This window comes from Lepidothrix coronata, unplaced genomic scaffold, assembly GCF_001604755.1.
Source record: "Lepidothrix coronata isolate B3197 unplaced genomic scaffold, Lepidothrix_coronata-1.0 Scaffold79, whole genome shotgun sequence".
Lineage (NCBI taxonomy): Eukaryota > Metazoa > Chordata > Aves > Passeriformes > Pipridae > Lepidothrix > Lepidothrix coronata.
This window is the reverse complement of record NW_016690259.1, coordinates 3,041,843-3,056,373: the sequence shown is the minus strand read 5'-3', so window position 1 is coordinate 3,056,373 and position 14,531 is coordinate 3,041,843. Positions and strand designations below refer to the sequence as shown.

At 43.2% G+C, this 14,531-nt stretch overlaps 1 protein-coding gene across 5 annotated transcripts in view; it reads left to right on the top strand.

Moving 5' to 3' along the window:
* SMAD1 (SMAD family member 1) overlaps positions 1-14,531 on the top strand; it is an 84,118-nt gene that overhangs the window by 56,622 nt on the left and 12,965 nt on the right. For all 5 annotated transcript variants that reach the window (XM_017820171.1, XM_017820175.1, XM_017820173.1 and 2 more), the window contains one exon: positions 1,543-2,166. In XM_017820171.1, the coding sequence (XP_017675660.1) occupies positions 1,767-2,166 (400 nt within the window). In that variant the 5' untranslated portion in view covers positions 1,543-1,766. The remainder of the gene's footprint in view (positions 1-1,542; positions 2,167-14,531) is intronic.

Genomic DNA, 14,531 nt, shown 5'->3' with positions numbered 1-14,531 from the left:
GCTGACACTTTCTCTGTGTGTATAGGTTGCTGCTTGGTTGGGGTTTTTTATGTCGTTCTGATGGCAATGAAAACATTCATATCCTTTTCCCCTTCCCCCTTCCTCTGCAACCTGTGGGTATCCAGTCCAGGATATGTTTCCTGTCTTGTCTATCTATTTGAAAATGAGTGCTGTAGTGCTCTTTGTCTCATTTTCCCCTCCCTGCCACTGCTGGGTCTCTTCTGCTTGCCCTGGCAGAGCCTTTTGCCTGCTTCCAGCGTGGGCAAGTACAAAACCTGCTGCTCACAGCAGGGACTTCTTCCTGTGTGGAATTCCTCCCCCTCTTCACCATCGCTTCAGTCCCATTCCACGTCTCCCAGCTCAAGGACCACTGTGCTGTCTAAAATCCTCTTATCAGGACTTCTCGTCCTTCCCACTCCTTCGAGTGTCCTTGAGAACATCAGGCAGACATTGCAACAGGAGGGGTCAGGATGTAATTGGTGAAGTTCATGATAGCATTCCCTCACAGTCTGCTTGTGAGCTGTGAGGGCTGTTTGGTGGAGTGGGGACATCCAGTTTTTTTTCTCATGTGAGATGAGGGCAAGGATCTTTCTAGTTTCATTCTTTCTTTTTTTTTTTTTTCTTTGTTCCCCAAAGTAAGTCAGAGGTGAAACTGCACTGTTTTTGTTTCAGATCCTGCTATGCTCAAGTCTAGTGCAGTGATTTTTGAACTGCATGACTGGCAGTTTGGAGAGAGCTGGGTAGCACATTGTTCTTGGGGCATATTGCTTCCATCTGCTCTCTAAAATAAATAATAAAAAAAGCACTAGTGATCTTGCACTGGTTCCTTGGGATGTTTCGCTGGTTAAGGTTGCAACAGCTGACAGGCAGAGGGGAGTACCCTTCCTGCTTAACAGGGGAAAATGAAATCGAGGGACTGTTTTAGGCTAGATTTAATGTGGATTACATTTTTCATATAGGATTCTTGCCCTTTTATGGAGTGTGTGTGGGAATGCAGTCGTGTCTTCGTGTGTTCTGGCTTTTTCTATGGAGCTTCTCACAGTACTAGCTGATGCCCTGCTTGGGCACCAAGAAGTATTGTTTGGAGCTGGCAAACACACTTGCTGTCCCCCTTGCTATGTGGCACAAAAATCACTGAGGCCACAGAGCAAACTGGATGAGGGAGCTGAGCTGATGGGGACTTGTCTCACCCTGTACCTTCACCCTTTACCCTCTCCTCTTACTAAACCTCCCCCTCAACCTCTTTTGGTTTTGTTTATAATGCGTCATTATTTTCCAGGGTCATCACATCATTTATTTGGGGCTGTTTTGGAGAGAGGGATATACAGGGTTCAGCAGCAGACCCTGCTGCTTAAGTCTTCATCAGATGTGCCTCGAGTCCAGTTCTGGAGGCTGTCAACACTTTGTTGCTGGTTGTTTTGGTGTTGGTTGGTTTTTGGTCACACCACTCTTGTGGGTTGGGTTGGGGAATGTTTTTAACTGCTGTATGATAACTTAAAAGGTAAAATCCTTTTTTTCTCTCCCTCTGATGTTCTCCTGCAGGTTGTTGACCAGAAGAATTTAGAAGAATGAGAAGGTCACGTCCATCAAGGGGGGATGTCAGCACTGCCTTCCTGGGACTGGAGGATTGAAAAGGAGAAAGGACCGGAATTATTTGATACAGGCTGTTTTTGACTACTGACACAGTCTGCTGTACCCTGGTGGTGGTGGAAGAACAGGACAGTCTCTCCTGCTTGGTTCTGTGGCATCAACACAGTGGGGTCACCATGAATGTGACAAGTTTGTTCTCCTTCACCAGCCCAGCAGTGAAGAGGCTGTTGGGATGGAAGCAAGGGGACGAAGAAGAAAAATGGGCAGAGAAAGCTGTTGATGCCTTAGTGAAAAAACTGAAGAAGAAGAAAGGTGCTATGGAGGAGCTGGAAAAAGCGTTAAGCTGTCCTGGTCAGCCCAGCAACTGTGTGACAATTCCTCGCTCCTTGGACGGCAGGCTCCAGGTGTCGCACCGGAAGGGGCTCCCGCACGTCATTTACTGCAGAGTGTGGCGCTGGCCGGACCTGCAGAGCCACCACGAACTGAAACCACTGGAATGCTGCGAGTTTCCCTTCGGCTCAAAACAGAAGGAGGTTTGCATCAATCCCTACCACTACAAGCGGGTAGAGAGTCCTGGTAGGTTCTTCCTTGTTTGTGCCTTTACAGCTTATCTGAACAATGCGAAGTGTGGCAATTAATCATGTGACTCATCAGCTTGAATAAGCAAAAGTGGCTGTTTGCACATGTCAGATTCTTCCTCTGCACTTTATCTGGATGGAAGCATTAATGAACAGTTCTCCCTTTCACGTGGCGAATGCCTCACTTGTGTAAATGTTTTATCACTGTACAGAGGTATAGTCTTAGTATATGCCTGGTATCATCTGGGTGCCCACTATCCCTCAATTAATTTGTTGTTTACTGTACTGTGCAGATCAGTGAATTTATGTGAAACATTGCAAGGTAACCAAAAAGGATTAATTGCAGTCTGTGCACAAAAACCGTTCTGCCATTATAGCAGCAGCAGTACTGGTAGTATTTCCAAATTATTATTTCACTTTAGCACTTTTGTTTCTTCATCCCCCAGAAAATAATACTGTATTTAGAATTTCCCGCAATTGTTGCCTTTTGGAAAGACTTTGAATTTAGACAGCAGAATATAACCCCTTCAGTTTAAAGCTTTGATAGCCCTGTTTAATTTTATGTGAAATTTTACTGTCAGCTGTTCTGCAAGCGCAGTTTTCTTACCTCCTACCCTCTGCCTCACTTCTTTTTTTTTTAAGGTGCAATCCATTCTCTCTGCCTCCTCCTCAAAGGCCAAACCTCTTTTTGATACTTCTGTGCTTAATTTTACTTAGTGCAAGTTTATTATCAGGGAATACTTCCAGGGGCTAAGATGAGCTGTGCTTGGATGTATCGTCAGTAGTCTCCAAGTCTCCCGCTGTTTGTGAGGGTGTAGAGTTGTAGAAATGCACTGCAGGCATGGGTGGACTTTCCTGGTTTAAAAGTGGGAAGTCCATCACTGTTAGGCATTTCATAAACTGTGAAGCTTTGTGTAGGGTGGCCAGGACACACAGAACTGTGGTGGAAATAACGTTATTGCAAAATTGTTTTTCTGTGAATGGAAATGGCATTTGTCTTGGATCTACAGTGCACAGTGCATATCTTGATGCTAAATATTTCCCTTTGGTGTGTTAGTTTTAACTTGGAAATCATGTGAATGGCAGGGATAATACCCATAATGTATGTATTTATGCAGCAAAAACTTGAACAAAGGTACTCAGTACTGGAAAAACAGTTCCCTTAAAAATTTGAAATTGAGGAAAATTCTTAACAATTTGATTTTAAGTAGAAGTGGAATAGTAAAACAGTCATGTCCTTTTACTGCTAGCTGTCTGCATATGTCTGCATTAGTTGCTTACATTCAGTATTCCAAAACACTGAAAATTAGGATTTCTGAAAGACATCTACTTCTGTCAGACTGAGCAACAACTGGGCTCTTACTGTAATGCTAAATTGCACGTTCTAACTAATTTTGGTTTAATATTGAAAACAATTACTGAGTTTGAGAACATTCTCATTTGGACCATTTATACCATATTAAAAAACGAGTATTTTTAAATATCCTGTCGCTTCAAAGAATCACAAAATCACAGAATTTATTAGATTGGAAAAGACCTCTGAGATCATCGAGTCCAACCTATGACTGAACCACCACCATGTCAACTAGGCCACTAAGTGCCACATCCAGTCTTTTCTTAAAGACCCTCACAGACAGTGACTCCACCACCTCCCTGGGCAGCCCATTCCAATGCTTAACAATCCTTTATTGGGGAAGAAATTCCTCCTAATGTGCAACCTAAACCTCCCCTAGTGCAGCTTCAGGTTATGTTCACATTCATATGTCCACTTCAATGAGTTATGCAAGAGAAAAATAGAACTTTCAAAAGGTGTCTGACTAAAATATACGTTTTAGCTGAGTGCTACCAAGTAGTTTAAGGGGTTGGAAAGCTGGGGTTGGAGTGTTAAGTTATCTTATGAGTGTTTTGTATTTGGGAAAGTGAGCAAAAGGTTATGAACTGTAAACCCAAATTCTGGATTACTCTTCAGTTGTGTTTGGATGAGATAAAAATCTCTTTGCTCATGTAACTGGGAAAAAAAAATCTGAAACAGTGGCTTAATCAAGTTGGAGACAGTAGAAACAAAATGCTTCTCTTTTTGTCCAGAGAGTACCCTTCTTCAGGAAAAACCAGCTATTCTTGGTCAATTGCCTAATAGGGAACTGGGCAGTTTTCTTGCAAGCATTAGGGCTGTAGTCAGTTTGACAGAGCCGACAGAAATATTTAGTCTTTCACAAGCTCAAAGTGCTGCTCTAACCACTTAAAATATTCTGGAGGTATCTGCTGACCAGGAGTGAGTGTTCCCTTGTGCCTGGATGCCCCGTTACACCGGGCTCTGGAGGTGCAGTGTAATATATGGGCTGAAGTTACATCTTGAACCTGTAACACCTTGCCAAAGTGCCACAGTGGGGGTGAAGCCCACTGTGGTTTTACTGAGGTCTCTGGCTGGGTGTGTAATGTAGGAGGGTTTTGTATTTAGTCAGCCACAGATCCGCCATTGTTATGAGGGATATTGCATGGAGATGAGAGGGAAAACATGGCTTTTGGAAACAGGTGGTAGCTGAACTCCCATTTGGCTTGGAGAGCTATGCTTCGTAACTTCTGACTTCTTTTTTCCTGTCCCTTCCTTGTTCTTGCTGTTCTCCAAGCGCGGTCTTTATCTTCGTTTCCTGACAGTCACTCCCAGATTCTGCTAACCGTTTTTCCCCGTTTTTGCCAGGACATTAAAACACCATTATTGCTGCGTAAGTGCTTGTGCTTTGAGATTAATGGGTGGTAGGAATTCATGCATGAGTCACCATTTACAACACTCTGTGGACTGTGGACAGATACCAAGGTTTGTGTTTCCAAGGCTATCATTGCAGAAGGGTTAGAAATGTACTTTCTCTTCACAAAGTGAAATCAGAAGCTCAGATTGTGTGCAACATGTGTTTTGTGTGCAAGGTACATCATGAAGTTGCGTCTGTAAGTGACAGCGTGGTCTGTATTTAACTGTTCTGTGCAGAACCAGTTACTGGTGAGCTGATATGTATGATCCATACACAGGATGGCATCTATACTTTCACTCTTCTGCAGATTGTCATGTGATTTGTTTCTGTGTTGTGAGTTTTGAGGTGCGGATTAGTGGTAAATCCTCAACTACATAAAGTCAGGTAATGGTCTTTGTTGGGAAATCAGTACTATGAATGTGTCTCAGTTTTCACAGTGCCAGAGGCATGCCTGGATTTTCTGCCTTGATTCCTTATTGCATCCTCAATGTTTAGCTTGAGAAGATAAGCTTGGAAAACATGAAAATTGGCACACTGTGGTGTGTCTGCTAGCTACAAAGCTACACTTGAATCCAAATGAGATTTTTCTGTTGGCCAGGCTAGATAGGAGCTGGTTGTAAACAGTGAGAGAAGGGAGAAAACTATCAGCAGTCTCAAACAGGGAATCTCCCAGTGTCCCTGAGCATTGGCTGTGCTGCTGTCCTCGCACACAGAGAACATGGCACCTGGCAGGCACGTGGGTGTGACATGATGGGACCATACTCATGGCTAACTTGTCCAGGAGGCTCTGCACAGGCACGGGTGCCTGTCTGATCCTGCAGAGAGTTGATCAGGAAAACTAAACAGACAGAAAACTACTCTTTGGCATGGCTAACTTGGCAAGCTCAGTGCCCTCAGCTCACTCTCTGTGGAGTCAGATGGGGGCACAGCATCATGGGGGCACACGCTGGAGGTGAGGAAGGGTGGCCTTCCTGTGACCCTGTGACACTGTGACACTTGTTCAGCCTGGAATCAGCGAGCTGCCCCTCAGGAGATGGAGACTCTGTGGTGAGATTTGTGGAGCGCTCCTGCTCACTGTGTTGTGCCAGCACAGCTGTTTGCGTGGCCTTGTGCTGAACTGGATCACAGTCACTTTTTCCCTTCCCTGCTGTGTTATCTTTCAGGCTGATCAGAGCAGCACAGGGGCTTGCCTCCTGCCTGCGGGAACATCTGTACCAACACAGCCCTGAGGAGGACATCTGGGAAGGAGTGGAGGTGGAGGGAAACACGAGGAGAAAGTAGAGACTCTTTTTGCTGGGATTAGGAATGCAACCTTGTCCTCGAGTGCCAGGAAGAAATATCTCCTCGTGTGTTACAGTAGCTCACTGCTGTTCCCTACGCCCCTTGTGTGCAGAATTATTTCTGGAGCAGGGTAGTTAATGGCTTGTCAGATTTCTCCCTTGGCAAGGCAAAGCAGAGCTTTTAATTAAGGAGGGCAAGGTCTGAATTCGATGCCTTTTAAAAACTGGCATGCTTAGCTGAACTGGTGTGCTTGCTTGGCTGAATCTGCCTTTTCTCCTCAGTTTTAGTTTTGGGTTTAGAGATACCTGTTGGGACTATCCTTAATTATGATCAAGACTTGAGAAATAATTAGGTGTACAGCATACATAGAGGCTGTGAGGAAAAACCAGACACGATGTTTCTCATCTCCCTGAAAAGGCCATGAATGACCTCTCAGGTTTTGCGGGAGAATCTGTGAACTGACATTTGGAAGTCCTTCCTGAGATACTTCCTTCCCTTCTTTTATCCTTAGTGGAGACACAGCCTCTGTTCTTGCCTCTGTCCTCAGTTATGTCTGTGGGATCAGATGAAAGATGTCATCCAGAATCCAGGAGGAACAGATTTCTATTTTTAAGCCTGGATTCTCTTTGTTCTAACTGCAAAACAAAAGGAATGGCATAGGGAACAGGGAGGATGAAGAGGTGCTTAAACTGACACTGCTATTAAAAATAATAATAATAAATCACACCTCTGATGTGGCTATAGGGGAGGAGGTTCAGTTCTTTTGCCTTAGCTAAAAGGAAAGAAGGAAAATGGAGAAACTCAATATTTAATTTTCTTAAACGGTGAACACCAGCTCCCCTCTGTTCCATGTGATGCAGAATTGTCCTTGCTCATCAGCCTGCTAGTTTTTAAATTTATAATATGTTACAAAGGAGGCAAAAGAGGAATTAACTTCTCTTTTATGTTTAATGTGTGGAAATGGTTAAAGGTGCGGAGTGTTTCTCTAAATGGTTACCCCCACCCCACATGTTGTCTCCTGAGAGTGTCCAGAGGCTGCTGATACCTCTTGGAGGCTTCAGAGAAGCTTGTTCTTTATTGATCTGGATGAGCTTAAACCTGCCTTGGGAAATGCAATGGTTAACTTTTCGATACTCATTTGTGGAGGTGCTTACAGATGCCCCGCTGTGCTTGAAGCCTGAAGTGCTGGGGGTACTAAAACTGGTCAGTCCAGAAGCAGATGATCTGACATATTCTGTCTGGGTTGACCAGCCTGTTAGTGCAGACACTCGGAGGCAGAAAACAACTACAATGGTCCATTTTTTTTTCTTTTGCTATAAGGTGTAGATAAAAAAGACTGGATAACTTTCCTCAGTTAAGCTTCTTTCTTCAGAGAGCTGGCTGCAGACTGCTCTACATTGAGGGGCTTTACGAAGCTGGTGGTGCCATTGTTCCTCCCAAACCAGGGGGCAAGCAGTGGTTGCTTTTTCGTGATGAAGACAAATAACAGTTGAATTTTCAATTCCGCCTTAAGATTGTGATGTTCCTCTCCATTATAACCATTAATTCAAAGTGTGTGTCTGCTTCAGCAAGCTTGTTTTTTGGCCAGAAACATTTTAGCTTTGTGTACAGCTGCTTTTTGCCACAAGAACAGGCCAGGTCCCCAGGCTCTGAGGAGAGTGGTAGGTGTGTTATGCTGTTTTTGCTCTTGGTGTGGACTCCCTGCCTATGACTTTAACCTGACTATTTTCATATTTGTCTTTGATCTCCTCTGCTCTTTGCTCTTAAGTGTTTCTCTGTAAGGCAGCACATCTACTGCAGGCACCAGGTGTGCAGAAAGAGACTTGAAATGGTGGAAATCCTGGATGAGGCAGATTTAAACTCATGTGGTCCTTGAATATTCCCCCGTACAGCACTGCAGCTCTGGTCCTCAGTGAAAGAGCAGTAAGATGTGCTTAATGGAGCTTTCTAATACCTTTTGAAGTCACATAGGTGTTTAATTGTGTGTGTTGGTCTGGTCATTATTGTGACCACTCACTCTCTAGGTGTACTTTACTGAAAAATGAAACGGGTCATTTAGTCATCCCCATCTCATCCCCCTAGGATCATGACACATAAAAATAATATTCCCAAACGGTGACTAGATGGGGGAAATTCAGAAGAGGATCTTTAAAAACCCACCATGGTGTACTCCCACTGCACTTCAGACCTGAAGTCACCTGTTGGATCACCGATGCTGCTTTCGGCAAGCGGCAGGGTTCAAACACAGATCCTGGGACTGTCAATTTTCAGGTGCTGCAAGTCTGTCCTGAGCAAGTTTGGAGCCAGCAGAGAAAATCTGGGAGTGAGTGGCAAATCCCTTTGGGACCACGAGCTTGCCTGGCTGGGCGTTTTGGGGTCCTGGGCTTGCTCAGTGGCTCCCACCCCCCAGTACCTGGGCGAAGGGAGGAGACAGCGTGAGAGCCTCCGTGCTGTTTCCAGTCAGGTGGAAGAGCTGTGATGGCCCAGGAGCAGCTGCTGGCACGGCTCCCACGGCACCAGGCCTGTTAGAGGATAATGCTGGCAGTGCCAGGCATCCTGAAGAAAAGGGAAGAGGGACAGATGAAAGCGAAGCTGCTTCAGGGGTGTAAGGGAGGGCAAAACCGGTGCATCCCTTCAGGGTTAATATGTAGAACCATGTTAGAAAAATCGTTGTTCCTGTGTGATTCCTGTAGCAGGATTTCTGCACCTCTGTGGGCTGGGGGTGAGGGAGCAGAGTGTGATTGCTGAGAGGTTTTGCTGTAGGGCCGTGTAACGCCGCTCTTGGGTGTGACTTTAAAAATAGCATTGCTACAACAGGTGGGCACAATTATAGGATGGTTTCCCGAAATAGCAAAAGCAACTGTCGGTTTGCTTGGCAAGCAGTATAAAACTTCCTTCATTTTGGCTTTGCAGAATTCAGTTCTAAAATTCCCCACCCGAGCTGACCTGGGGGAGAGGAATTGAAATAGGGAGGTGAAAGGAGAGAATGGTCCAACAGCAGGGCTTTCCTTGTCTAACCTCACCACGTGTCAGAAAAATAAGCAACAATAAAGGGATAAAACTTGTCAAGAAAGATATGTTTTTGTTCCTTTTTTGTGTGTGTTTTCTTTCTTTAAAATTAACCAGATACAGATGTTTCTTCTGACTTGAAAGACCAGACTCCCAAGTTTTAACCTCCTCAGTAGGATGGTGACTGTGGCTTTCGTACAGGTAATTTGAACTCTGGTCTGTGTAAATGTCTGAGTTAATATACACTATCACTGTGACTTCCTCCTGTATCAGGACTGCTTCTCCACCAAATCTGCTTACAGGGACTCCTTCACTAATGTGCATACAATTAGTACTAAATTCTGAACCTGACCTTGACAAATGTCAGTCTAATCAAAACGTTAGCTTATCAGAGCATCCGCAAATAAAATCTAATGTTAGCTGAATATTGTAATGCAGGAAATGTACTAATATTGCTTGCCAAATGCATTTAGACCAGATGTCTGATGTAAAAGTAATGTCAGTAAAGTAACAACTGTTTTGCCTTTTTTTTAAATACAGTCTTCAGTTGTAACTATGTAAAAGGACAGATCAGGCTGTGGGGTCTCCTGAAACTGCAAAATAAAATTAGGAGTTGAGAAAACAAGACAGCTCTGGGCTTTCTCCTGGAATAGAAACTTTGGCATGTTTGTCCACCTGTCACCCAAACACAGGTTGCTGAATAGCTATTATTGAGCCTATTCACGTGCAATCACTATAACAGAGGTTTGGAGCAAAAGTCTGAAAGACTGGAATTTCTCCTTTTGAGAAAACAACAAAGCAAAGCTGTGATACCACAGCCAAGGTGTTATTGGAACAGTATAAAGTAGTTTGATCCTCAGAGATTGCTTTTGACACAATTCTTACTAATTTTTTATTTTTTAGCCAAGAATAAACTCTATCCTAAATGTAGTCTTTGTATATGAGAACTTGTCGTCTGGTCAAAGAATAACCAGTTTTGCCAGGTTTTGTTTTAGGCAACATGAGAAAACGCAATGACATTAAAACCTTTTTTTCTTCATGGTGTTTTACTGTTTACAAGCAAGATCTTGGCAAGCCCTTGCAGTCAGCATGCTTCAGTGACTCTCTAGTGCTGCAGACAGCAAGCAAAACTAAGCACGTTCAGCTGAGCATATGCTGGTACCTGCTCTGTTCCCACCGTGGGACTGGAGAGCTCATCAGGATGCCACAGCCAGCTTCAGCTGCTGTGACCTCAAAGGCAGGAAATGAAGCTAGGAGTCTTCAGGAGGGTTGAAATTTGTTAGTTTAACACAGCTGCTGGCTTTTGTTGTTTGGTTTTGGGGTTTTTTTTCCTTCTCCTAATTCTTCATTTTTTCTTACAGCTGTGTCTTTGCAGGATTTTCTCTCTAGAGCATGGAGTACACACGACAAGTTCCTCCTCTGACCATGTTTTTACACCCATTTCCAGATAGCGTGAGCTAGTGCGTAAGGATTTCCCTCCTTCCCAACTTGCAGTTTTAGTTTTCTAGCAAATCATACATGGCTTTGCATAAATTCCTATGAAAATGCAGCTATATGATGCTTGGAAATCTAAGTGCATTGTCTAATGGTAGTGCTGTCAGGTCTTCATTAGCACCAAGGGCCCTGTTGTGGGACAAACCCTTTTACAGAATATATGTCAACCAAGTCATCATGATTTTTAAGAGCAAAAAGTGCTGCAGCAATTGCTTATATTTTATAAATAAAATTTTTACAGAAGTAGAATCTACTTTGGCAAGGAAAGATGATCGAGGTCTGCTTTATTATATGGGGCCCCTTGTATTTTATTATTTGGTCTTTCAATTTCTATACATGGAAAGAGAGATCTTCACATAACATGCAAAGGGGGTGGAAAAAATGAGCCCTTGAGGGAAGCTAGCTGTCACCTGGGCTTGTGTAAAACAATCAAAACCCATATGGATAGAAAATATGCTACTCTGAAAGTACAGCAGGTCCTTTGGATTGGTTTGAGGTTTTTTCATAGAGAAACTTTTTAAAAAAGAAGTTATATTCATAAATTGGAGACTTTCTCTGTTTGCTAAAATCATTATCTCTGGAATGTAAAAGTAGAACAACAAAAAAAGAAAACCAAGGAAATCTTCACTTTTAGGACAGCACACCTGCTAGTTTTCTGAAGAAGAGCAGGGTGACATGCTGGAGATAAAAAGAGTAGAGATCAGTAGCTTTCTTCAAAGGCCACTATTACATTTTCATAAAAGAATTTCTTCCTTGGTGTGGTTAGTCGGAACACTTATCTGAACAGCCGGGTTGTCCTAGGTCTATCTTCTATATTTTTGGCATTTTTGGCTCTTAGATGAAATAGCCCTGTGGGTGAAATTGCCCTGTAGCTCTAATTTCTTTAACACAGCCCTGCTTGTTTGGTGCAGGCATACTTGGTAATATTTGCATGGCAAAAACAAGCTACCCAATTCCCAGGCTGTCTTGACAGACACGGGATCTCAGCTACAGTTCCACAAACATACCCATCTTGGCTTCCACGTGGTTTATCTTCCTCTTTTTTACTAGTAATAGTACTGCTTGTAATCATATATTAACTCTCAAATCCAAGTCCACATTGACAGAGAAGGTTGGGAGCAAAATTTAGCCACAGTGTAGCACATAAAACCTTTTAATCCGGTGTTTGAAGAATTACAGAAATCAAGCTGTCGGATGACTTGTGGTTCTACTCCATTAATTTTAATGAGGTTGAGTTTGCAAATCTGTTGCAGTAGCTTTTTAAGACAACAGTGCATTCAATAATCTGTTTCCTTTAAATGTATGCATCCCTACTGATGATAATTTAAAATAAATTAATTTCTTTTTATTATATCTGTGTTCCCTTCCGCTGAAGAAGGTAAAGAGGAAGGGAGACCTTGTGTCTGCAGATGGTTAGAGGCACATCCTGCAGAGATCTACACAGCAAAAGATGTGCACTGCTTCACTATTTTATAGCAACAGGTGTGCTGGCTTAGCACTGAGTAACTCTCTCATGCTTTCTCGCCTTCAATTATACCTCTTCCTGGAGCTGGCAGCTGCAGCAGAGATCAGCCTCCTCCCTTGTTGTACTGAGCCTCAGTAATTTGTTATTCCATATGGCTGAGGTCTGCAACCTGACCAGAAGCTCAGTGCCTTGCACAGGGGCGAGGGGAGCAAGAGTGGTGTGCATCCCCCTTTATGGTTTGAACTCCTGGCTGCCTTCCATACTCGGGAAGGGCCCAGCCCTGCTCATGTCTTCACTCCTGAGTGAACAGCGCTCAAATTAACTCCTTTGTGACTCCAGTAGGAGCAGCTTCCCCGCAAAAAAGCCTGTGAGCTGCAGAGAGATCAGGGTATGGCAGTGAGTGACTGCCTTGGAGTTGGACCAACTGGAGCACTGTAGTCTCTGTCCCAGCTGATGTGGCCTTTCAGGGCTTTTTCCTCCTTGTTTAAAGTTGTGTGTGTGCAGACAGCACTCAAAGTAAATTCTGCAATGATATTTTTGAGCCTATTTGTGCTGTATCAATACCAGTTGTATTCTTTTCCCCCCTTCCCTCTTTTCCGTGTGTATTTTGAAGATGTTGGCATTTAATCACTGGAGGTTGAAGTAGTTGGACAAAAAGCATAGGTCGGCAAGGAGGAGACTTGGGAAGAGGAGACTTGTTTTTATTTCAAGTCCTTCTAAACTTCTCCAGCGGTTCTGCCCAACAGGAGAAAACATGTATATATACCTTGGGAAAATCTGGCACTGCATTAATTTAATTACAGAAAACATACAGAAAATATCCTGTTCTCCTGCTATTTTAAAATGCTGTAAATCATGTGGCTTCCTCTGATGTCATGTGTGTCATTGTTTAATATGAGGTAGAGGATGGGAAAGGTAGGTGATGTACTTTCTGTACAAATTAACTTCAGAAAAGTTAATGGTTTGACCTTCATCCATAGGAAAGGAAGAGATAGGAAAGCTGTGTTTTTAGTGCTTGGAAAAGTAAGGAGGAATCATAAAAGACAGGAAAAGGAAAATACATTTTAACACATGATCTCATTGTTGCTTTTTTCACTGGCTAATTTATTAGCCCAGCAAATGTTGACTATGATGATTAAATAGTGCTTGACCTAGCTGCAAAAAGACTGCTAGGTTTAACAGAAAAAGTGTAAATTCTGAGAGACCCTAATGTTCAGAGAGCTTGGCTTTGACATGCTGTGAATCAGGGGATTTGTGATGTCCACCTGAATGTTGGGTAACTTTTTTTTTTAATGGCCTTTTCCAGTGGCATATGAGAATAGTTGTGTTGGAGGCCAGAAAGGGTCTGCTCAGCTGAGGGAGATGCAGCTTGTCCTGTGGGAATCTCAGTGAAATTGTTCTTAGAAATGGAGACATCAGATTAAGTCTTTGAAACCTCCTTCTGACTCTAACGGGCAGCCTTAATTGCAGTAGGGAGGGTTGGGTTTTTTTAAGTGTATGTTCAATAAAGGTTTCTGGGACCTGACTTCTCATGCATTAATGCCACTAGCAGGCAAAAATGGTGGCTTAATTTCTCTCTTAGGCATATGCAGAAAGAAAGAGCAAGGGAAACCTGCTCCTTTTTTTTTTTTTTTAGTTTATCTGTGATTTTAGGAATAGAGAGTGAGTTTTCTGTGTGGCATACATTTATATCAATTTTAAACATGGATCTAGACCTCAGACCTGGCTTATGTGTAGAGCAGTATCCTGATGTTCTTGGACTTCAGGACACTTAAGTAAATATCTAAATGCTTCTGTAATAGCAAAGTGCTGGAAGAGTAAAGATGCCCCAGTGTCCTGGAAGAACCTGTTTCTCTTGTCAAGAAAATGTTGGGATTTGTTTTGTGTTTTGTTTTTTTTTTTTTTTAGTTGGTAATTTAGTTTGCAATTCAGCCTTTTAATGAAGCAGTTGTCTCCAAAACATCTTAATCTGAGTGATAGTTATGTCTGTATAGGCTTGTTGTGTATAAATGCTCCTGTTCTTCTTCTGCATGCCCAGGTGTTGGGGCCATGGTGGGAGTCTCAGGGAGAGAGGATAGTAGCTTTGGCTTGCTTTTCCTGATTTTTGTTGGTTTTTTTGGCACTCTCCCTTGAAGGCAGGCTATCCAGGGGGGATTTCTTCCAGTCCTGCTCAGCCAAGGAGTTGGGAAACAGAGTTGCCAAAGAGCGAAGATATGAAGAGGAATAGTTTTTTTATTTCTCTTCCACTACTTTGTGCATGGATGTCCCTCTCCCAGCCCTTGCCTCTCCTCTTCTCCCTGTCACCCAGAAATCTCTAGCTTTTAATCCTCCGGTTAGCTTGGACTTTGCTGTGAGGCATTCAAGGAT